At 43.8% G+C, this 25346-nt stretch overlaps 2 protein-coding genes across 6 annotated transcripts; both read right to left on the bottom strand.

The window, feature by feature from the left end:
* Nucleotides 1–1766: 1766 nt before the first annotated feature.
* On the bottom strand, nt 1767–17872 carry LOC118502932 (neuropeptide F receptor). 5 transcript variants are annotated; one of them, XM_036035679.1, is made up of 6 exons: nt 17463–17872; nt 16804–17245; nt 6077–6624; nt 5093–5262; nt 4247–5020; nt 1767–2787 (listed from the first exon to the last, which is right to left on the bottom strand). In XM_036035679.1, the coding sequence occupies exons 3-6, from the start codon at nt 6333–6335 to the stop codon at nt 2656–2658; spliced, it is 1335 nt and encodes a 444-aa protein (XP_035891572.1). In that variant the 5' UTR covers nt 6336–6624; nt 16804–17245; nt 17463–17872; the 3' UTR covers nt 1767–2655. The 5 variants fall into 5 exon arrangements, with proteins under 5 accessions (XP_035891572.1, XP_035891573.1, XP_035891574.1 ...); XM_036035680.1 differs by having other exon boundaries at nt 17783–17867; XM_036035681.1 differs by having other exon boundaries at nt 16804–17241; nt 17783–17867.
* Nucleotides 17873–20522: 2650 nt separating this feature from the next.
* On the bottom strand, nt 20523–22360 carry LOC118502931. The gene is made up of 3 exons (XM_036035677.1): nt 21830–22360; nt 21377–21751; nt 20523–21307 (listed from the first exon to the last, which is right to left on the bottom strand). The coding sequence occupies exons 1-3, from the start codon at nt 22167–22169 to the stop codon at nt 21171–21173; spliced, it is 852 nt and encodes a 283-aa protein (XP_035891570.1). The 5' UTR covers nt 22170–22360; the 3' UTR covers nt 20523–21170.
* Nucleotides 22361–25346: the final 2986 nt, after the last annotated feature.

The following is a 25346-nucleotide window of genomic DNA, read 5'->3' as shown; positions in this document are numbered from 1 at the left end:
TCCAGTCCGTTGCCGTCTTCTTGGGCTTGAAACCATTGAGGATAGGCATTTCCATATCCGTGCTAGCTTCATTGCAGGTCTCCTGTTAAATGAACTTGATGTCCCTTCTCTTCTGTCTGCCATCCCCCTTTATGCTCCTTCCCGTCGCCTCCGCGATAGACCTCCCCTTTATATCCCATCCCGCCTCACCCGTTACGGTTCGAACGATCCTCTGCTACGAGCTTTGTCGGCTTTCAACAAGTGCTATCACCTGTTCGATTATAATGTCTCCTTGTCTCGTTTTCGTGTCCGTCTTCGAGAAGTCTCTTTCCCTGCCACCTAATCCTGACTGTCATCCTCGCTTTCCCTTTAAGTGTTAATGAACATTGTTGAACCATCATTGGCGGACAATATGAACTAAATAAATAAATAAATAAATAAATAAATGTATTTTATTATGCGATTTTTGTTTTGATTTTTTATCACCTTATCGTAAATCATTATACATCAAATCTATTTTAAGATCTGCAAAGCTTAAGAATTCTTATTTGAAAGAATATCAATCGGATTGTATAGTTGTGATATGAACTGCTATTTACACACAGAGGTTACGTCGTTTTATTACTAATTTTATTTAAAAAAAGAACTTGAATATCCTAATCAGGGTCGGTCCGGTGGAAGATAGCAGTACCGATCATCACAAGGAAGGACCGAGCACCAAACCCATCCAGGCCGCCGCCCCGTACGCAGGATTAACTATTCAGCTTTGTATAAAATCGAGTCAAAGAAAGCCTGCAATGACAGGTCGAGACTTCTTGAGCTTGTAGCTTATATTTAACTATCAAGCCGAACCACATCCAAACTCATACCAGTGTTCTCGGGCTGTTCATTTTTATTGGATTAAAACCCCTTTTGATGTTTGGCACAAATTGGCAATATGAACCACCTAACCGATATTATTTCAAATGCCATACATCAAACCCATCCATTTCTACAACAAAAGCCGCTTTCAAATAAGCCTCTCGAGAGTACAAACATTAGCATCATTGACGGTTGATGGCTCGAACGTAATAACTTTCAGCTCCACCGTTGCTAAGTTGCTCCACTACAACCCTACCATGGAGCGGAATGAATGGGTTAGCCGATTCTTTGAATCTTTCAATCTCTATAATTAAACTTCCATCGCCCACGTACGTGCCATTTTACAATGGCAGTGTTTTGACACGCAAATGAAAGTCTTTTTCCTGCCAGCAATCGATCGTAAAATTCGTAGCATAAAAGCGGATTAATGGGATGACGGGATGGTTGGATGTGTCGCACCCGAGTGGTACGCCAACTTGTACGCTTTTTGCATATTGGTTTTGCACGGAACCCCAATAAACACGGTCGATGGTAGCAAATCAAACAAAACGCTGCTCCGAACCATAATCGAGGTCTGGCGAAGCCGGTCACCGAACGGCGATTATTGTTGTTATCTTCCGCGCAACTGAACCACTTCCGATTCGGCCGAATTCTTTGCCGTTGCCTATCTGTCGACAGCTGCATATCAACAGTATCAATCCGATCGCCTGTACCGAAGCTGCTCGTTAGCATGGGACGTAATTGATGGTGTACGGATGGCATACCCACAGTCAATTACACAATCAGCACCAGCAACAGTAACGGAGCAAGTGAGCAACGAATACATACCGCGTTGATGCCGTGCAAGTTGTCGCTCAAAACAGGTCATTGTGTCAGAAGATGATGTCATCATGAAATGGACAATCAAGAACTCGAGACACGACAAGTTCGATAAGGTGTTTAGCGTTCTTAAAATGAATCCATAACGAAATCCTCGAATATCTATATTTGTTGAAACATGCTCCATTGGCAACCGGGCCTTGTGGGCTTGTGAACCGGCGCGGGAGCTAGAAGCCTCTTACCTCATACAAAATACTTTATCCTCTGATTTATTTAACGATAGCCCAACCAAGTACAAACTTCGCGGTACGCACACACACACACACCCTACATTGACTACACTGTACAAAACTGTTTCGCTCAGCCGACCCTAACGATGACTATGACCCGATTTTCACTGAACCTATGTGCGGAGCTTACTATCGATATCACGTTCGACTTTTTAATCGCTATATGTACAAAAGTTGTTTCGTCGCACAATCCTCTCACAGTACACTCGGCTGTGTGGCATCCCGAAGCATGGCATCGAAAAGGCTGTAAAATTTGCAACAGCAATTTAGCGATCGGTGTAGTGCGTTTTGCAGGCCAAGATGACAACCATATTGATGATAACGGCGTGCATGTCGATTCGCTGACGAGGGCAGCAACAAGTAGAGCCAGTTTCCAAAAGCCCCCCGCTATCCTGTGACCTGGCCTTGGAGTGATGCGTTTCGCTGGAATCAATCAGGCTGTCCCGTGCTACGATGGCACGTGTATGGTTGAAGCGGTTGCCGATTGATTAGCATCGAAACGCATCGGTAAGGGCTCAAGATTTTCTCCGCCGCCAGTTGTGGTAGCGATCGGGAAAGTGGCGCCAGTAGCGGAAAACTCCGTTCTCCTCTACGTTAGCTGCTCTACTTGTGCTGCTGCTGGTGCGGCACGGCAGGCACATTTGAATGGGGACCGTTGATTGGGTGGGCAGCAGTGCGGGCTGCATAACGTTAGGCGCGTTCGGCTTCAGCATTCATTCACGCCGGCACAGAGACGCTCCTGCTCCTGGTTGTCGTTCGATGCGCACAGCTTCTGTTGCTCCTCCTCGTCGTTGTCTGTTAGTACTTCGGACTGATTGATCCAATGGCTCGGAGGGTGCTGAGCGAGACAACAAAAAAAAAAATGGGGGGAAAAAGAGACGGAACCCGTGAAAATGGTAGTCTATGAAGTAGAGGAAGCAAATAGAGTAAGTCGAGAGTGTATTCGAGTAGTTTGTTGTTCGTTCAGGAGTATAAATAAACACGGTGCAGTTCCAATATCAGATGAAGGCCCCTTTCTCCAACACTGTCATTTTGAAGTGTCCATCTCTACCGATCGATGCCACATAGCCTGACTCAACAAGACTTGCCCAATTACAACGAAGTCAAAACATGGAAGTTCCTTTTTTCATCAAGAATCCGTTAATTTGCTTGAAACCGCACGAGCTTATTGATAGTCCTGATAAATAAAACTAACAGTTTTATGGACTATTGTAAAAGATAAATAATTGGCAAAATCTTGGAAAAATGAGCAAATATTTGATGGACTAGTTTAAAGAAGAAACAAGAGAAAAAGTCACCTAGTGCGTCAAATATAACGCTTCAAATATTAAAGAGATGATATTTTAAACAAACCATAACCATAATAATTTAGTAAAAGAAATTCTAAGGCCGAACAAAGCTGCCTGCGACCATTCATCTCAAAATTTTTGTGTAAAATTTTATATCCTCTGGTTAAGCTACAGAAAACCGTTTTCTCCAAAAGTGGTCAATCTATTCGAGTGTATCTCATCAATAATATGCTATTTCACTGGAAGTCATCATTCTGGCCCTGGATATATTCATCACCGAAAAAGCCATAAATTAATGAACGAAGACATCAATTCTGATTTATGGTTTGATGTCGTTATAGGCTGTTGCCGTGATAGAATGATGGCCACCAGATGCAAAGCATTTCTTCTTTGTGAAGCAAATTTGCATAATTGAATTTGTGAATGGTGCAAGATGTATGGCCGGACTGTTCGAAGGAGAAGAAAAAACATAAAAAATGTTGAAGGCAAGGAAAGGAAAGAAGCGTTTTGGACACGCTTGAAGCAAGCATGAATAAGGCAATTTAAATAAGAGATGACAATGTTAACAAAACATAGAGAAAAATGAAGAATGTTTTAAATAAGTAACATAAAACAATAAAAAGAGTGAAATAAAATAGTGGGAAAATTAATTGTGAAAAAGAAAATGTCCATTGTAGTAAAAGCAATATAGGTTTAGGTTGCTTTCTTGGATAGACAGATAAGCAACACCGAAAGCAGTGGCACACATGAGCACAAGAGAGCGAGTGATAGGAGCGTGAGCGCGAAAAAAGGGGAAGCAACCAATCAAAGGCAACCAAAGGCGCACAAAGTGCGTGGGAAGGTTGGAATTGTGGCAAACCTCCGCGGCGTTACGGGCACCCGCTACGGCCCACCGGTGGTCAGTGTCGGGGGTCAGGATCAGGACATCAGCTCGGTCAGCTCAGTATGGTCACCGTTCTCGGTGATGCCTGATTCGTGCAGCAGTGCCGCTGCATGGCGATCGCGCACCTGCGTTACTTCCGGCAGCGTTCGATCGTCGGCGAGCGCACCGTCACCGGTCGCAGTTCGAGCGCCTCTCGTTCGTCCGGCCGTGGCAGCTGCACCGTTCGCTCGGCTTCCGTTCGAGTGGCCGCCCGATCCGGTCGAGCGGCCGCCCGACGCCGTCCGGCACAGTAGCTCGTTGAACTCTTTCCGAAAATTGTCATTCAACCAGCCGTACAGCAGCGGGTTCGAGCAGGCCGAACTCATGCCGGCCATATGACAGATCGCGTACGCCACCATAATGTCCTGCGTGATGGAATGGACGTACAGATCGGCGAACAGGTTGAACAGGTTTAGCGGTAGCCACGAAACGCCAAAGATGAGCGCGATGCTGATCAGCAGATAGTTGGTGCGTTGCATCCTGCGGCCACGTTCCCGCTCGCGGACTGGTTTCGCTTCACCGGGCTTCCCGCTCGTGCTGGACGCTGTACCGACCACCAGCCGGTGCTTTAGCTTCAGGTAGATTCGAAGGTACGCTACCGACACTATGAGAATAGGCAGCACGTACTGTACGCAGAGGGTGAACGCCGAATAGTAGACGCGGCCGTACGCGATCGGCCAGTCTTCGATGCAGTACGACACGTACTCTATGCCGAGGCTGGGAAGATTGACGTCGTAGTGGATCAGCTGTCGTGTGATGAACATCGGCGACGCCAGCACTATCGAGATGATCCAGATACCGGTGAGGATGGCGATGGCACCCATTAGCTGGAGGCTATCACGCGTTGGATATACAATTACCTAGAGTCGGAAGGTTTCGGGGTTGAGTGTTAGAGGGATCAAGCACAAATCCTGACGCGTGCTCGTACTCACTTGATACCTATCTAATGCAATGGCGGTGATGGAGATGGTCGACACGAAGATGCTCGTGGCCTGCAGTGTGCCGATGGATTTGCACAGAAACGGTAACCGGCCCATCGGCCAGTATTTGGTGAGAATTTCCACCAGTGTCAGTGGCATCGTCACGAGGCACAGTAGGAGATCTGTGGAAAGAGTAGAAGGGCTTGCATGCATTCTGAGGACTAACTGAGCTGTTCTAGAGCTGCGTCTTCAGCAGTGATTCAAGGTAATCCTTGATGGTTTTTGAAAGTAAACTGAGGAAACAAGACTTTAAGCTCTCTTTCCTTACATCCACAGGACAGAACAAAGATGGGAGAGCAATGTTTTCTTACAGAACTTCGATCATTGGAATCAAATTACCGTAACAACTCTAATTATACAATGCTAATGATCACAAACCCGCATTCAAATTGAAGAATAACATGAATTCAGCTTTAAACAACATGAGCAAACATCATGGCTCCGAAATCCAAACAATCCGAAGGCAGTATATCGCTTTTAAAGCACAAAACGCCAATGAAGTTCTGATGAAGTTTAGGATCTATATACCTAATGCTAACGTAAAGCCCTTGTTTGCCCAACCTCGCTCATCGATTCTACGAGGCTACGGTGGCTTAACGTGTTCCGAATCAACTCTACCTTCGTTACGTTGCACGACCCTCCCAAAAGAAGTCACAATTTTGACTTCAAAATAGAACGAACGTCAAGCGGCAAACAGAAGAAAAAAACGATCGGAAAAGCGTTCCGGCATCATTTGCATATTTACGAATGGAAATGTAGGCAATTTCCTTCGAATGTGTACGCTTCCGTCGTGGCAATCGAATTTCGAGATTCTCATCAGTAAAAGAAAAGGAATGAAAGAAACCGTATCCGTATCCTCGCCCCACACACGCACCCGGGCACAATCCAACCGTATGGGACCGTAGTCGTTGTCAAAAGTGTCGGCAAAATACCTACCGGAAACGGCCAAATTTACGATGAACATGTTGCGAGCCGTACGCATCTGCGGTTTCCGGGCGACGGCCAACACCACCAGACTGTTCCCGGTGGCACCGAACACGATCAGCGTGCCGTACATGACGATCAGGATGTGATACCAGGGGTCGGCCACCTTCCGGTTGTTGCTGTACTGCTCGATAAGCCCCTGCCGTATGTTGGAGCTTAACGTTGTCATATTGTCGAGCGTGAGATTGAAGCGGGTCAGCACCGATTCCATCTTGGATGGGATGACGTGCCGTTGTTTTTGCGTACCAAGCTAGAGGCCGTTCTGCGTTTGTTGTGTGATTTATTACAATCTTTCTTTTTCAAGGGTTTTTCGTTTTTCGTCCACTATACGCGCCGGGTGATGGCAGCCGGCCCGGTGCGTGCTGGATAATCCTGACTGGGGTGAAGGATAATACGCATTATCATATCAACGCACGGCAAATTGGAATGGCTCGTGGCGTGCATCCTTGGTTGGTAAACTGTTGACCGAAAGGGATTGGTTTCCCGGCTGGGACATCGTTCTGTAACGGGAAAGCAAACGACAGGTCGGCCTTATGAGAAGGTATGCTAATGAAAACATTACCCAAGTTTTTCATCATGCATTATGCTGTACATCATCATGCATTCATACAAATCTCACGTGAAATGACATAAAAATATCAATTTTTTATTTGGTGTTACTAAAGCTTAGTTCTATTTACGGAGGCGCACCAGGTAGTTACAGAGTCCTAACGCCCCCAGGATTATATTTCTGAGAAAACGGATAAATTGCTTAACGTATCAACGTGTTTTCAGCCTCACGGAAAAAAGTATTCGCAGATATGAATGATGCATAACGCAGGCACATTTCCAGGAACCTAGCTCACCAAACATGCAATCGATATCAATTATGTTTTGCTGGAAACATTATTATATATCTTTTCCAATTGGATAAAAAGAAGCAGTGTGAATAATGTGTTCTCGCATATTCAGAATCAGCTTATATTTAGTCGGGCATGAAACGCATCACTGTGTAAGATAGACTAGGATTTTAAAATTGTGGGATAAGTTTGTGAACTTTGTCATCCTCTTGTACCACTAAGAATTTAATGCTGTGTGAATGTCGTTTTCCTTCAAAGCACCCTACTCGAGGCTGAACTCTTCCCACACTGAATCCCTAGAATTCTTCTCTTATTACTATCATTACTAGAAGAGGCTTATAGTCAACTCACATCAGTTCGCTGGCTGGTGCTGAAAGGCTCGTTGATGAAAGGAAAATAGCATTGAAATGAGTTGAGTTGATAGTGAACAGATTTTTGCCAGAAAGATTCAAAAGGGGACAAAAGGGTTCATCTGGGAAGACATTCACCAGGACTAGTTAAGTACTGCTTTTCCTTCTTTTTTGTTTTGATTATAGCTGAGTTACTACGAATGTAATTTTTTTATTCATATAGAACGGCCTAGTCGTGTTGCTTAAGAGTGTACTTGACTCTGTGTAAATTGTGAAGTGCTAATTACGGAGACCGTACTTTGTTAGTTGTGGAAGAGTGCGAGAGTGATATAAACTCATTCTTGTTAACTTTGGGCGTCTATGAAATCAAAACTACATCAGATAACTTAAAGGGTTAAATGTTGCTCGTATCACACACAGTTTTAGGGCAATTAACGACCATCTAGGTGAGGACGGCCTTTAACAATCAAGATTCCTTTTTTGAAGCTCTTTAAGAGCCTCTGAGTTGTTACACCATCTTCGATACAGAATGACTGGATAAGGCAGCTAGTTTAAAGCTTCTAGTAAAATGTTGCTCCAAAATAAGCTATTGGTCGCTTTTGTGATCAGTCGAGAGTATTTTTGGTAGACAATATCCTTCTTCCTTGGCACTACAACGTTGAAAGCTATCGGCCTGCCGTTTCTGGCTTTCTGTGACTTGGGTTTACCCGTAGCTAGATAGTCAGTCATGCGTACGGGGAGGCGGTCTGGATGGGATTTGAACCCCGATCCTGCCGTGTGAAGACTACCTGGGCCACTAGACCGCTCCGATGTCTGACAATGCCTCATATTAAAGAAATTTGTCACATGCGCCGTCTGCTGCTCATTTTGAGTGATCTAATTAAAGCTTTGTTTCAGATATAGACGATATTTTGATTTGTTTTTGTAATAACTGCCATCTTGATCAAGGCATTTTACAACAATTAGATGGGTGCTCTGACTCTTCTTTGATCCAAAACTCCAGCCAGCCAACCAACCACCAGTCAGAAAAGCCTTCATATTTCACTATTTTTTCCTCAGCGACAAGCCTTGTCGTGCGAACAAACCTTGAATTGATGTTGCACAAGGTTTCCGGCTTGGACGAGTCGCTGCTAGGAATCGACTGCATTTTTTTTTGCACAAATTATAAGCATAATAAATACAAATAAAACTAGTTTGGTCATGTTTGATAACATGAAATCGATTTTTTTTTCAAATAAAACCAAACTGATATTCTTGATCGTTTAAATGTGATCCACCATTTTCAGATAGCTTGCTGAAGGAAACCACCCTCCCATTACCACGAAAGTCACCTAAGCCAATGCAATTTTTCCCCAGCATTGTGTAATACTAACCACCATAATCTCATCCTTATCCGTCACTTCGTCACCTTGCTTATGGGAGAAATCTGCACAACAGTGTGTACTTAGAGTGCTCTCTACCCCAAGGGAACGGATTGCTCCCGAACAAAAGCAAGCCAGATTTTATAGCAGCCAAGATCGTGGTCCCTTCCAGAAGCCCGGGTACCAGGTACTAGAAGACGTGCTCGTTTACCACATGATGGCGCAAATAAATGGGCATCATTACTCATATCGATACGGTATTACATCGAAGCTGGTGGAACGAGCCGCGGCAGACGGCACTGATTTAGCCGGGTTACGTGCTACCGATAATGCTGTGTCCTTCTCTCTTTCTCTCTCTCGGGCGAGCTTAGCTTTACGCTACACCGCCATCGCAATGTGCTGCATCACGTACAGGTGTAATGCCATTTTTATCAACTCGTGTAGTTTTTTTGTAAGCGATTTCATTTGCAGCAAACATCCATTTTGTTGCGGTCATTGCACCGAATCAAACGAACGACTACGGATGAACGGTAAGCGATATTCAACACATCGTTCATTAGATACGCTTCGTACGGAATGTTTGGTGTGTAGATTTAACTTTAGTGAGAAAAAATGGTAAAAACGTGCTGTACAAATACAAAGTCCGGTAAGTGTACTTTATGCATGATGCTTATGGGTTATAAAGCTGGGTGTTGAATGGATAAAGTGCTGGCCATTTTTTCTCACTAAACCTTGTTCCAAGAAGCAGTGCGAATGCGATAAAAATTGTTGATTTTATCCGGCTGTTATTATTGATTTGAATTTGGAATGTCAACTGCTTGGTGCAATCTACCAGGCACAATGTGTTAATGGATAAAGTGTTGAGCAATTTTCTGGCTTAATGCATTCCAAGGAAGAGTGCAGTTGTGCTATAAAAATTGTTTACAAATCCTGTTTGATTAATTTGCATTTCAAAGGTCAATGTAAAGGTGCTGGCAGCTATCTGCAACGACATTAAAGCCATTTTTACCTAGGAACCTTGGAAATTATGGCAGGATTATATAGTGCAACAAAACCTTTTAGCTCGTACTCATTAAGAAGGCATTTTATCGCCCATTTATACCATTTTCCTTTGCATTTCCCAGTGAACTGTTAGCCACAATAGAAATAAAACTATCTTTAACGAGCTACAAATTCTGTGTAGCACACGCTCGGCAATTGTTTATCCGACCGATGCAGCTCTACAATCCAACGCCCCTAATGCATCATTAAGGTCAGTATAAACTCTCTAAAGTAAACCTTATCCAACCTGCAAATGCATCTATTCACCCATCTATCCAGCGGTGAGTGTAAACATTAGCAGATCGAGCAGATATTCCGAACTCACAGGAAAAAGGCTTCCCATTTTCCGACTCCATTTTCACTTCATGTACCAGTTGAAACCAATAAGGAAGGGGCCAAAATGTTTATGTACTGTACAGTGATTGTGCGTGCGATAATTCGAGAGCACCGATTTACGATCCGTTCGATTAGAAATCGATTATCTCGGCCATGGGAAATGTGCTCACTTGGCAGTTTGCTCTCTCTCTCTCTCTCCCGCTTTTCCTTACCGGAAGTTCGTATCCCCACACCGCAAGGCTAATGGAACAATCTCTTTCCCTCAGAGCGGTAGCTAGAAGGAAGAGGAAGCAGCCTCATAAAATCGACTGCCAGATTGAGTGGAATCCTCCGATAAGGTGGGGACAATTTTTATGGCTCTTTTTCAACAGACGGTTTCGGCGAACGAAACGCTTGTTTCTATTTTCTTCTCCTCACTCGCCACCGTATCCGGATCAAACGATGCGTACAATAATCGATGGCCCATTCCCGGTGCTTCCATGCATTCTCACAAAAGCCGGCAAAGGATCAAAATGTGCTCTCGTCTTGCGAGCTATTATTATACATCGCTCCATTCTTCGCTCCGTAGAACAGTTTGGTCCTTTGTCAACGTGATAGAAGAGATTCGTGCGCTCTTTTTTTCTTCCTTTGCCTAGATTTCACAACATCATTATGAGCTACTGTCACTTACATGCGGCTGCCCTTTTTATGCGGCTTTCGTAATGTGTGGCGTGCAGTACTGCTAGTACCCTTGTCTGTTTTATGTAGAGAAATTAAACTGTCAACAGCCAGCTGACTGATAAGCGAGTCAGAAAGGGCGGCCTTGTTTTGCTTAATCTAGTCAAATAATGTTGTCACACGCATGTTTTGCAGATGGGTTTTGGGGGCGTTCATGGACGATGTATAGAGAATGATGAGATAAAATTCTAAGAACGTATATTTTTAGCAGAAAGGTCAATTTAAACTCTGTCGAGCGGGTGTTTTTCTATGGGTGGTATTTGGAGGAAATTTTTCTGGCCATATATTTATCGCAAAACCAAAACGGTTTTTATTACAGAAGAGCGCTCACGGAGCTTGGGTATCAAACCTAAATGATCAATGAATTCCCAAAGCAAACGGTCGCCATAAACGGACTGACGAATCATGAACCGAATCGACCAAATCAGCAAAGTTACAAAGTTGTACAAAACTGCCAAATCAAATTGCACCAAAATCGGTCCCTTCCATAAAACATAAATATGAATACCCCTGAAATAAAGTATAAATAAAAACGCTCCCTCACACAGCCAAGCGAATACACTGCGAGGAAAAACAAAACACTCCATTCCGGTTCGGTTTGCAAAGGCTTATCGATGGGGGGAGGCTTACGTGCATGGCCATGCTCGATATTAAGCCGTAAATTTACCATGGGAAAAAAGCACAAAAAACCCTCCGAAACGAAACGCACGAAGGCCCGGTTGGATGGTTGTATCATGCGAAAGTTGCTCCTGAAAAACCGCACGCCATAACAATTCAATCAGCTGTCGGTATATAAATTTTACCATCCGACCTCTGTCTGTCTCTCTCTCGGTATCGCTGCCGTTTTCTTGTTGAATGCATTTGGAGCTTTTTCCTTTTTCCGATATGGATGCCTCCGGTAGATTCTGGCCTCGGGAAGAGTTGGAGAGACAAATGTGGAAGCCCCGGTACGGGCTTGATGGGGACCGTGCCCTGTACATCATCAATGCTGTGAGCTGTCATTGGCAGCCCCGTATCGAACAAGCCATGTTTTAACGATTATTCCTGCCGGTCTCCGGTACGATTATGGCTGTTATTTCCTGCCCCGCTTTGGTTGTGCGGGTTGATGTAGTATTATTTTACTTTTTTTATTGAGCGTGCCGTTGTCGTTTTAGCGCGCTTTGGGCCCTTCGTTCCAATTTGCAGTTTGTTAAAGCCCAACGTGAGTGAAGCTGATGGTGATTTAAGTAAATGGGGTTTGTTGTACTAGCAGCGATCCGTTCTACTTAAACATTGTTTGGGGAAATTTTCGTATAATTGTAATGAAATATTTGATGTGTTACTGCTCTGTACTGCCTGCCTTGTCTGTTAGAAGCTAAAAATGATAGTAATTTTATTCAACCGATATCCTTTAGGGACGCGTACAGTGGATCAAACGGAAATTTGGACAGCTTAAAATTGTGCAATTGCTGGACTTTGAGGACGATTTTTTTAGCCTAGGGCTGGATCATCATCATTTTCTTTCCACTCAACTCTTTGTTCATCTTTCAATAAACCATTGACACAAAAAAATTAAAATCGGATGCCAAATGGCCGCGAAGAAACGAAAATACGGATCCGTTTTATGGAAATTATTAGAAACGAACCGTTCAAAAAATTGGTTTAAGGTTCTTTTTAGCTGTTTTTCTAGTTTCTTAAATAAATTTAATAGGTTTTAATAGAATTTTTACTCATTTTAAATGCATACTGAGGCAAAATGAGCCTCCTGCAGGAAGAACTATATATCTGATTCGTTTGACGTATGTTTAAAGGAATGAGGCCTTTAATATTTTTCTAGCATAGCCTTTAATTTATATCTAAATTTAAGCAAAATATTAATAATACGGCTACGAACCGTCTTTCTGATCAATAACTGACATCAGCAAAACTTATCAGAACTTATTCATTTCCAAGAACCTACATAAGAAAATCGCCCTTTAAATCTCAGTAATTGTTCGATTTTAAGGTGTCCGGATTTCCGTTCGAGGCACTGTAACTTTAGTACACAAGCCACAGGCAATACATTTAATCCCTTTCTCTGTACATCCAACCAATTTCATGGCAAATTTCATGCAGCCTTCCAAGCATAATGTCTCCCTCTTTTTACACCCTGTTTAACCGTCACCAGAACAAGACCCAGTAAAATGGCTTTTTTCCTTCAACAAAGCTCCTTAACATGGTGCGGTTTGAAGGACATTCTTTAAGAGACGCGTACCAATCTGCTTGACGAGAAACGTTTATTGTTTTTATTGCCACTGCGCCATATAATGCTTTTGTCCAGCAGCTTTTGAGCTTAAAACACTGGTAACTGCTTGGAGAACTGCTTGGCGAAAAGCAACTGTCGCGATTTTCTTTCGCTAGCAGCTCGTGGTAATTTGCATGGCAACCACATTCCATCTTTCAATCCCGCTAGGATGTACAAGGGCTTGGCGGATCGGGAATCGTCCACTATTCCGAAAATTGAAACTAACAAAAACATAAACTGCATTATGCTAACGAGATGACAACGGCGTGCCGTACACACAAACAGCGCGAGTGCACCATTCGCTAGGCAAACAGATACAATGGAACGATTGTCCCACCGTAGGGACATTGTCCGTGCGGTAAATAAATCCGGTCTGGGATGTAAGGGAATTTACAGCTACGAAGCTCGGCGAGATGGTTGACGTGCAGCATATAAACTTTAATGCACGTGTCCATTATTTATGTCCATTGTATGATGGACTCCGCTCCACAACATCATCATACAAAATCCCACTGATAAAACCTTCTTTGTTCGCTTTTATTTGCAAATTAAATAAAGGGCTTACGCCAGTTTACCCGGTGGTTGAGTTTAAATTTAAAATCACAACTTTAACTTCACAAACGTGCCGTTCGACGGGGTGTTAATAGCAATTTAACAAAAGCGCTCCCTGCGCTTCTCGGATCGTTCGTTCTCGAAATCGATGGAAAACACTCGATTTGCACCGTAATGCTGGCTCGTTCGACCGTTGATCGTAATCTACTTTACAGCTGCCATAGTGCCGTAGCGATGACTTTTTTCCGGCTGCGGGATGGCCGATAGGGAAAGCTTCGCTAGTTTCGCCCAACTGGCCAAGTGGTTTGGCTGCGTTTGTCTTGTGCTGTGAATTATCCTGCCTAGCCTCGATCGTGTTGATGGAACGCAAATCGCTTAATTAAATTTTCCTCCATTACCAACTTTAGAAAACACCCACCCCAGCTCGTCCTTGCCAAACCGACCTCGCCACCCCCCGATACATCAACATTACCGAGTTTCATCATCAATCTGCATTTAACAAATTATATCACCCTCTGCTCCCCATTATCCACAGCTCCGATTGGCCCGGATGACGCACAGCGCTCCCCGTAGCTACAATCAAACGCACGAGAGACACACAGCCGTGGAGCAGTACTGTCGGATAAGAATGGCATCTTCCCGGCCGGTTGTGTTTGGGGTCATGCAGTCGCGAGCTGCTGCTGCTGCGGTGACAAAAAGCAATCTCGCCTCGGTTTTTCGACGTGGAAATTTATGGCTTTCGCAACTTTTTGCTCCGGTAGCTTCTTCTTTCCTCCACAGGCCACGATGTGATAACAGCGAATCTTGTGCTTAAAGCCCGACTTGCGCTGATCAAACTGTTGATATAGAAAGTACCGAAGAGAGCGAGAGCCGGTAAACGGGGGAAAGAAAAAAGCAGAACATTCTTATGAACATTGTTCGACCCGGCCATCCGACCAGGAACGGGAGGGAATTTATTGCAAACACTAATTTCGTGCCAACGCACACAAACACGTATTCTTACCGGAGTGACACGGAGAAATGTTTTGTGGGTGAAATGTTTAAAAAAAAAACTTTGGCATTTTACATAACCGATGGCGTTGTTTGTGCGGGGATCGAGAGTTTTAGATACGCATTCCATCTTCCAAAACATCGTTTTAATTTTCGTGGAAAAGTACGGTGCGTCTTATTCAATTATGAATTCGGTAAGTGTATGGCAACTTGGTAAAATGTTAATGTCAAGAGTAAACATTCATGCGACATGACATGAACTGGAATTAACTTCCGTGTTTGTGAGATTCGTAGCATCCTAACTTTTTCTTCGCCATAATTCGATTTAAAACATTTAAAATGATTAATCTGTCGGAGCGGCCCTTTAGTAGATGCAACGACGGCGACGGTCGTCACACGACAGAACCGTGGTTCAAATCTCATCTGATCCGTTCCCCCATAGTTAGGACAGACTATCCAACTATGCGGTATCAACAAGACTAGTAAGTCTGACATGGCGACATGGCCCTACAGGAGTCGTTATAAGTAGAACAAAATGATCATTCAAAAAGCTTGATTTTTACAGGGTTTTCAAGATGCGCTAGTAATGTTACAGCTATTTCTAGGCATTGACCAAGATAAAAAATCACTAGTAGAAATATAATGTAATGTTTAAAAGTTATAAATAGTTTTAATTTTGTCATTATTTGAAAATGACATGGAAAATGTCCTATTACTTTTGAACTGTGCCGAGATAGAACAGTAGAGTTTACTTGATCTTAAACATCCACATAGAGCATCGACGTGGCTTTAATATTAAGGTCTACGACAACTTCAACAAGACGATTTGATGAAAATTAAAAAAATCCAAACTTTTTTAATTTGTTTTCAAGAATTTAAGGAGTTTCTACAGCATCCTTTAAGACAACATTTTTATAAAGGTGATTAAATCTTAGTATAGTAAATCAAAAATATTGAGCTTACATTTCGAAAAAAATGGTGATATTAGTTAGGCCTATCAAAAAAGCTCGACAAATAATCAAAACAAATCTGTTTACAATTATCTGCTTCAATCAAATTTGAATGCTTCTGGTGGTGGGCAAAACTTTTCTTAGCAGCATTTCACAGACATGGGTCATCATAGGCCCGAGTAAAAATTGCTCTCGAAAACCCTGCAATAGGGGATTCATTAAAGCACGATCTTGCTGTAGGAAAAATTACATAGGGCTACAGTATGATTTATTGGAAAAATAAGTTCCCTCTTTCGTACTCTTAAAGCCATTTCTACAAATTATTTAAATACCAGCAAGCTTCTAAATCCTCTCTAATGATTTAAGTCTCATTTTGGTCAACTCCCTAAAATGTTCAACCTTAACATTAGCGTTTCCCCCCCATTAATTGGATTAAAAAGGCATTAAACTTTAGAAGGGAAAGAGCAAAAAAACAACCCCTCAGCAAATGAAAAGCTATTAGGATGATGAATTGATGTTCCGAACAAAATCCATCATGGAAAGCTGTTAAACAAAAGCTTGGCAAACTATTTATCGAGCAAAAATCCCTACCACTAATTAGCTCCACTTTTATGGCTGCTCCAACCATGGAAAACCGCAAAAATGGCCACCCCCTACCGCTCGGTGCAAAAAACCCACCGTGTACCATAAAAGTCCAACCTCACTTTCGCTAAGCCTGTGCTTATAAATGTTCACCGCCAGCCAGCTAGCCAGCCAATCATCGTGACCGACCGACCCTTTGCCGAAATTTGTCACAGTGGATGTGGTTGGCAGATGGAAGCCCCATGAAGGCTTAGAGCGTATTTTGATGATAAACAAACAAAACATACAAACTCTTGCACACCACACCACATTACACCGAAAGAGGCCGACAAACTGTCAACTCACGTTCGCGGGATACGGGCGCGTGTCGGGATTCTTTGCGTTTCGCAGGGCAGCAAAGTTTTCGCCCGGCTGTGACCCATTCCCACTCTTGCCCGCCCGTGTGCCATCGCGTTTGTGATTTTTTTTTCCTCCATCCCATTCGTGAAGTTATTTGGTGTCCTGTTCGAGAAGCGCCACGCACCATTTAGCGCGAGTTTTCCTTCCGAAGAAAAATAAACATTCCTTACGGATTCCCTCCTCTTTTATTTTTTGTGTGTGTTCATATTACATTTTCTCTCTTTGGCATTAATAATGCCGATAATATTGCGCTTTATGCACACAGCAGCGCAAAAACTGCGTTCAAAGTTTTTCCTTACCAGTATCGCACATTCCCAGCAGCGAAGCTTTGAACAGCGTCGTGGTGAAGGTGCCGGACTGTTGGCGAAGTGTTCATGCTCAGGACGTAGGAAGCGCAGTATCATTGAGGAACGCACGGTTGGTATTCCGGTTTATTTAACAAAATATAAATTTCACCACAAATTGTTTTGTATTTGCTTTTTTTTGTATTCTTTTCACTTCCGTTACCAATGTCGTAACGTCAGGACACGGGCACAGCGTTTTATTGTTTCAGTTCCGGTGGGAACATGTGGTCACATCCTGGTAGTGGCATGAAAAAGAGGCCGACACCTCCTGCACGTCACCAGCCCGTTTTTACACCACCTTTTATAAGGAGTGGCCGATGGGTGGTAAAACTTTTCAAATTATAGCACCATAGGGGAACTGATCTGAATCGCTTCCACGCCGCCCGATTCGACCTACCTAGCAAACCACCGATGGGGGACGGAAAATTAATAACTTGCACCACCACTCCGAAACACAGGGGAGCAACAAACGGGAGTGGCTTGGCGAAAAAAAAATTCACTTCGCACTTATTGAACGCTTATTGTTGCTCCGCTCACAAGTAAACTCGCTGCTTCGATTAATATTAAACCATTAAATTGGATTTCCGCTTTCCCACGGAAGCCTATATCCTTACAATTTTCCCACACAACACACTCAAAAATTGCTCGTGCACGTTTTATCCCACGGTAGGGAAACACTCGCTCGATGGAGGCACGTTTCATTACTTCCTATTTTCACCACCACTTTGTGCAACATTTATCACTCGTTACGGGATGCCATTGTGTGCTGCCTTCAAGTGGTGTTGTTGTTTTTTTTTTGGTTGGTCACACTCAAAAACAACACCATTTTTTCCTCCCTATCGCCTCACTGAGCATCACCCATAAATCACGCTTTTCGCTTTTTGAAACTCGATGGAGACGCCTAGTGCTCCGTTACACCTATTAGGCTGCGTACGTGTTTTTTTCCTCTACGCCGCCCTCAGCTTCAAACGACCTAGCGAGCAGCAATTCGCAAACACACTTCGAACTCCGACCGCGGTCAAATCACAACTGACGCTACGTTGTTTCAGTGTGCCTATCAAGAGTGGAAACCCCGGCAGCCAGCACCAGCTACGAAATCGAGCATGGTGCGAGACCCGAACGCGGTTTCCCACCCGAAGCACATCAGCGCTTTCACTATTTTGGGCTGCGCTTTCGCAATGCGCAGAAGATCACGGGGTTGTAAGCAAACGGCAAAGAACGCACACACATCACGGCTCGCTATAGGGAAGTGTGATTCGAATACCATTTCGGCAGGGTACCATATGCTGGCATGCGATGTCGAGCGTTGTTGTGGACTGATTTAGGATCTCGCTGATTGATGCTCTCTTTCGAAACGGGGGGGAACGGAGCAGGGCTAGCGGGTGTGACCCTGCCAGCCGTTGACGGGGTTGACAAGACAACAATCCTCAGGCACAGGCAGCCTGGGTGTAAGATGCATTGGGTGAACTCGTACGCTTATTGCTTTTCCGGTCGGTGGTGGCTCAGCTCGGTTCGAAGCCGGCGTTCGTTAATCATGACCTTCTGCGATTGCGATGTTGTATTAAACCGGGTTGCGTATGTTTTTTTCTGCTTCCATACAGCGTCGTTGTCTTTGGCTCGACTCTACTTCCCGGTGCTTTTGGGAAATACGACGCCTCGTTAAAGGGCGTATGTTTAGTCGGTTCCTGGAAGCAACTCACGGGGTCTCAATGGATTACTGCCGCGCGTAACCAAACGACGACGGTGAGGGGAAATGTGTTGAAAATCTAACAAGCAAGGTTGATGATACGAAAAAATAATCTGAAAGGGGTGCTTTGTCTTTAAGAAGACATCTTTAAATCAAATCTATAATGTGGTAAGGTAAATATTAGCATTTAATGTTGCATAAAATCAATTTTTACTGAGTAATGTGGCTACGTATTGAAGATAAAATAAATCATGATTGAAGATATAATGTGATAAAGTAAAACTATTCCATTAAAAGATCCATTTCATTAATTTTTTTGAGTAAAAACTCACCTAAATCCAGGAAAAAGTATACAAATTCCAAAATAGTCTTCTTAACTTACACACGTATTATGCAAATACCCTTCTCCTGACGAATGGAGATGAAAGTAAACTGGGTTCACCTCACTATCCACACAAACAAAAATATTCCCCAAGCATCTCACTAAAGCAAGTATCTCTTTCAAGCACAGCACCATAAAACACGTTCCCTAGGCCATCTCGGAACGGCGCAGTAGTTTGAAGAGGCAAAAAAAAAACTCCTCCTTACATAAACACATTGCCGTGCTTGCGTGCTTAAAGATTAGCATCAATCAGCAGTACCGAGCACTAGGCAAACACTGCAAACCTTCGGGCGTTCTCCGCAATACGATATTCGTTTACATCTGGTTCGTATCATTGCCAAAAATAATACGCCCCGGTCTGGGTGGGCAGGGCACAAAACACCATCAGACATGTTAGGTACCAGGCAATGTATTATTAGGTCATGTTGTACAGGCAATTGAGTGAGTTGTTGGAAAATCATGACAACCCCAAACCTATCTCTCGGTTAAACCATGAATGGATGAGGTTGTCCGCTTGTTTCTACTGCCTTAGGGGAGATAGCTACAAGCAGAGAAAACAATCGGAAGGGATTGTTTGATTGAAGCAAAAGGATACAGTTTGATTGGGTTGCTGTGTGGTGCAGAACATGCGTAAGGGATTATGAAAATTTATGTTAAGAGAATCTGTCCTGGGGACGTTTGGGAAAATTATTATAATTCTTCAAAGTACTCTTAAAATTGTGGTTACTTGGGAGCATTTTCTTATTTAAATTCTGATACTAGCATCCAACCCGTTTAAACGAACCCTTCAAACCCACTTACAGCAAATTGACGTCAATTCTGAGTAATGTCTTTCAAAAATGTTGGGCTCAACTCAACATGGATACATTGTGGCCATTGTTCTGGCCCACTTCACTATCTTCCTCGGTTGCTGGGAATCTCCTATCGCTCAACCGCCAACAAGCACCGGTACACGAATGTCATGTAATGCTAACAACGAGATATTGATGAGCAGACCGGTGCAGGGAAGATCCTAGCGGCTCCAAAATGCTTTGTTCGCAATTAGCAGAAAACCGTTTGACAAGGGTCACAACATCCGCAAGGGTCTTCGGTGAAGCTAGGCGAATGAAGGTTAACCGATTTCTGCTTAATCGAAAGCCTTTTCAAACGAAATTAATTTCAATCCCGGTATGAATAACTGACGATTTATTTCGGATTTCGCCTTGGAAAGTGCAGCGATTGGTGTCCGATTTTCGGCTATTTCCTTGACAATTGTCATACTGCGCTACGTACGAGCGCTAAATCATAGCCCAAAAGCTGGTTATGTTTTATTCATGATGAAGCTCTGGGATGCGTTTAGTTTCCCGACCCAAAACACCTCACACCGACAAGAATCAATTGTGCTTAACAAGAGCTGACGGCGAGCTGAGTAATGCCCCTTCGTCAGCCAACCGATGACCCGCCCGCATTAAGCGCTGCAAAATTTGTCGGATATAAGATCGATAAAACAATATCGTCGTACTGCTATCAACCGATGGGAATGGGACCTCACCCCGGGGGAAAACCCGTTGGGAGGATCCGCTGCAAGAGGGTGGAACAGTGTAAACAGAAAAAGGCCATCCAGTGTACTGTTTTCGCACGTTTTATTCACCGCATCCGTGTTTCGCCGGACCGGGGCTGGACACTGATGTCGTCCCGGGGTTCTCTCTCTCTCTCTCTGTCCTACCGTTTACATATATTCGCTTCGGTGTGAGCCTTTCGTGAAGACTGGCACGAGCACGAGTACGAACCAATAAATAATTCAATAAATAATTAAATCAATAAATAAATACATTAATCAACAAATTACTACTAGACACCGACACGGACCGAGCTTCATGGGGAAAAGCCTTTCGGGGAAGAGACAGCATTGGGCGATGATGAACATAAAGCTCGAGTTTGCACAATTTTCGTTTCGATAGGAGTGATGTGCAATGCGTGTGAAAGTGAAAGGGAAAGACGGAAAAAGAGATAGAAAGCACGGGGAACATGAAAAATGAAGTAAGAAAAGAAGTAGGATCGAGCGTGCTTAAGAAGGAAAAATGAGACATCGGACAAGTGATGACGTGTTTTTTTTCCCCTGAAGGAATGCCACACCACCAATGTTTAAGTTGAAAGCGAGACTAGAGCAGGTTCGAAGGAAGCTTCAAGAGAAATTCTAGAGAGAAAGTACTGTGCTTGGAATGTGTCATGGCTCGGTGGACCGTGTCCTCTTTAACAAAAAGAAAAAGCGTTCTAGATTTTATGATTATCGATGGCATCGAGGAAGCTGTAGCCGCTGTACGCCCGGTTGCTGGCCCAATCCTTGCTGTACGCATTGTAGGGCGAGGCCGAATACGATGGGTACGCTCCGTACGCGGCGTAGGATAGTTCTGTGAGAGAAAATTAGAAGTTTTAGGCCGATCGCTTCGTCAAGGAATCCTCGATCACTTGAAGCTCACCTGGACTGGATTCGCTCGAGATGTGAGAATGGGCATGAATGACGTGTGGCTGAATCTTGCAAATATTCGTATTGCGGAAGAAATGGAAGAGCAGCAATCCGCCAGCAATCAGCAGCACCTGGATCAGTCCCACCCCGAGCAGAATCGGCTTGAGCAGCAACTTCAGATGGACCAGCTTCAGCATCACAGCCAGCGGAAGAATAAGGCTCCACTTGCGCTGCTTCTGCTTCTTGCCACGGGCCTCAAAGTCTTCGTCGGCCAGAAACCGGGCTCCACTTTCCGCACCCATGCCCACCTGCACACCATGGCTGGCGATGAACGTGTTCAGGGACCGTTGCAGAAACTTGGCGCCTTTAATTAATTCACTATCGTACGCTGTTGGAAGGTAGAAGCAGTAATAGAAGGCGTCAATTCACCAAACTGCTGACCTCATTGGCCCATAATCTCACTTACGGCTAATTTGTCGTGCCTCCGGAAACACATCGTCCTCCTTCGGTTCGTTCAGTCGCACCAACTTCAGACCACCACCGGTGCTCTCCACCGCTTGATTCTCGGCCGCGAACCAGTTCATGCGCCCGGTCGCGAACGACCACAGGTAGCGCGAAAACCGATACTTGAAGCAGGACAGCAATCGCTTTGACTTGTAGCACTCCGACTGGGTGTTGAGCACGTAGTCATCCAGCTTGGTTGGGGTCGTACCGGCCGGTCCCGGGTCGGGCTCACCGACCGCACCCTGACAGACGATCGCTAGCAGCAGTACGGCGACTGCAATCACACCGCATCCTTGTGACATCGTGATCGTCCTTTGGATATTCACACACTTTCCACACTGTCCACACTGCAGGGAAAACTGACGTGTAGACACACAAGCACACACAAGCACACGCACACACGCACTCTCTCGCAGCTGACTGGACTGGTGAAGGCGTAAGATCACTGCGCCAGCTCGGATGGATCTGTTCGATGCGCTGATGATTGATGCACTGTGACTGCAGCTATCCAAGGCCATCGCTTTTATACGCATCTCTCGTTTCCAGGTCAGCGGCGATCGTACCGAACCGATCCGCGTATCACTTTCCCGGATCTAATTGTTCGGGATCCCGTCCTGGGGTCCGATCCCGCGAGCCGATTCCTCTCAGGCGTCTTTTCACTATCGATCGTATGCATGAGAAACGCATCATTACGCCCTTGGTCCGGTTTCTGTGTGCGAGCAAGGCATCCGGCACTTCGGTATGAATGAAGTTATGCAAATGATAATGCATGAATGAATGAAACTCATATCGTTGAGCCAAACAATCAAATATCGCTCGACAAACAACACGCGGTTTTAAAGTTCCACGTAAAAAGTCGATCATTGGAGAATAGTTCCACTCGTAACTCGAAATAAATCAAAGGAATGTACAGAATTTCCATTGAACATTGGATATTTTTTGATAGATTGCGTTATTCCGGGAATCCTTTGGGAAGGCAAAAATCATCCAATGTAGCAATAAAAAGACACTACAAATTGTTTATCGCAGGCATGCTTTTAAGCCTGTTCATGCAAATAACATGCTGAACACCAGTAATTTAGGATTCTAGGAATGATAAATATCTTTATTGAGATTGCTATCGACATGAATATTCTGTACTCAATCATAAAATCCACAAAAGCCTATGATCAGTCTGGTAATGTCTGCAATGACATGTACTGTAATTCCAAGTATCCAAAGTTCTTTCTCCGAACTTCAATTTTCCTCAATTTCTGATGCATCTATTTTTGTACCAGGGCTAACTCCCATCACTAGAATATCCCACTTCAAAGCCAATGATGGCATTTTTAAGTATTTTGGAATGATATATATATGTTCGTAAGTAGCGTGTAGAAGCATTCTCAAGAAATTGTTTACATCACCCAATCCATCACAAGCTGGATGCAGATTGGTCGTGTTAGAGTAGAGAGAGAGAGCAATGGTAAGCACAATCGTTAGCAAAGCAATCGAAACGTTTGCTCGAGCTCATGGTTAATTATTTACTTAAAGTCAAACGTACGTCAAAAATTTATGACCCACTCACGCGCTCGGAAAGTGTTCCGAACTGATGGGGTGTGTGGATACGAATTATGAATTCATATACCATTATGCGTGCTACCACAATCTCCTCAAGAAGTTTGTAGCGTTTTTCGGTTTAACACGCACTTCAACCTGGTTGGATTAATAGGTCTTGGGCGTTCTGTTTTTGTGGCAATAAAACGAACCACAAAACCACATCGGATCGATTATAATTTCACATAAAGCAGCACAATCCGTCATGAAATCGGAGGCAGAAGTAGATATGGCTTTTCATGCCCGATGTGAACCGTGTTATGGCGCTCGATAATAAATCCATGCAGGCGGCTTCTTGCGCCGGGTGAGATAGAACGTTCTGCAGATGGTAGGTCAAGGTTTTTTTTTTTTCGATGATGATGGTACTAGCTGTTGCTGTGTTGTTTTTTCTTCACTTCCTTTCCTTCATGACCGGGATCATCAACCGGCCGGAGAAAGTGGTCAGCAAAAAAATAAAACAGGGGTAAACTTTCATCCAGTGAGTGATGCTAGCCGACCACCTAGCCCTACGATTAGCCCTATCGACGAGCGGTGTACAGGCATGATAAGGTTGTTTGCAGCTCCTTGCTAAATAAGACATTGTATTTGCTGGTCAGTTAAAAAATCCATAATATCGTTATAAAGGAATCTCAAAGAGTATAAATAAATACAGAATTGTCTTATTTTAAATATGTTTAGTAATTACATTTATAAAAAGAAAATCAAAATAAATATATGTTTTGAAAAAAAAAATCTTATAATAGAACGCAATATTAAGAATATGCTGTAAGTTTATGTTTTTTTTTAATTCTTCTGCAGGCGAATTTTAGCCCATCACTGTTATGCCAGCCCGTGCGATGAGCGCGCGACATGAAGATGCGTTGATGTTTTTTTTTTTTGCCTTGGAATGCTAATCACTGGCGACACGAGTCGGGCGCACACGCCCTTAGCCTTAGCAGCTCTTGCCGGTCACTGGCCCAATCACCAACTGATCTAGTTCGCAGTTCCGCCTCAGTCCGGGGTGCATGTGCATACGGCCAGTCAACGGCTGCAATTATGTTTTATCTGACACTTATGCGATCGGTACCGGTGTGCTTGGTGGAGAAGAGAGAAAAAAAAACAACAAATCGCTCGCATAGAAGCGATAAAGCAAAGAGAACGGCAAAGAGATGGAATTAATCTTCATCTCCCTTTGAGCGCGTTCGCGAGCCTGTGCGTATGACGCGCTCAGGACCTTGAAGACGAGGCCGCGGCCATCGTTATCGTTATTAACCGAAGCGTATGTCTGGGACCCTTCCGACGACGAGGGACCCTGCAGCGTTCGAAGGTGTAATTAGCATAGTATCACTTTTTAATGAGATTAATTTAAATGTATCCAGACTCGCCACTACCACTACACTGTGCATATGTGGTGGTGAAGGTGGTGATAGTGTAGCTAGCTAGTCCGGATGATGGACTGAATTAAGTGAAACCGGACATGATTACGGCGAGTAATTGTAACCATCCTGGGCTGGATCCATTGATTGATGGATGGTCGAGAGTGTGTTCCTTTTTTTTTACAAATGTTTTCACTTTGAATGGCATGTGGATGTTGTTTTTGCTTACAAAGTTTATGCTTATCGTTTAAACTTATTTTTTAAAATAATTTTTTATCAAAGTTAAAAACATCCTTTCTAGAAGTTACTTGTGTGTACTCAATAGCTCAACAAGTTAACCGACAGCCCTACTCATCAAAACAATCTCCTCATGCAAAATGAAAACCAATTACTCGAATGGAAGTGCATGGATTTAATCGTCACAGGTGGTGCACTTGACTGGAGCTTTCGAGTTAAAACAGTGCCAACAGCAGTGGTGCATTTCCGCTCGACGCGAGGTGTCATGATCGGTATTGATGTGCTTTTCATCAA

The sequence above is a fragment of the Anopheles stephensi genome, chromosome 2 (genome assembly GCF_013141755.1).
Source record: "Anopheles stephensi strain Indian chromosome 2, UCI_ANSTEP_V1.0, whole genome shotgun sequence".
In the NCBI taxonomy this organism is placed as follows: domain Eukaryota; kingdom Metazoa; phylum Arthropoda; class Insecta; order Diptera; family Culicidae; genus Anopheles; species Anopheles stephensi.
This window is presented reverse-complemented; position numbering and strand designations above follow the sequence as displayed.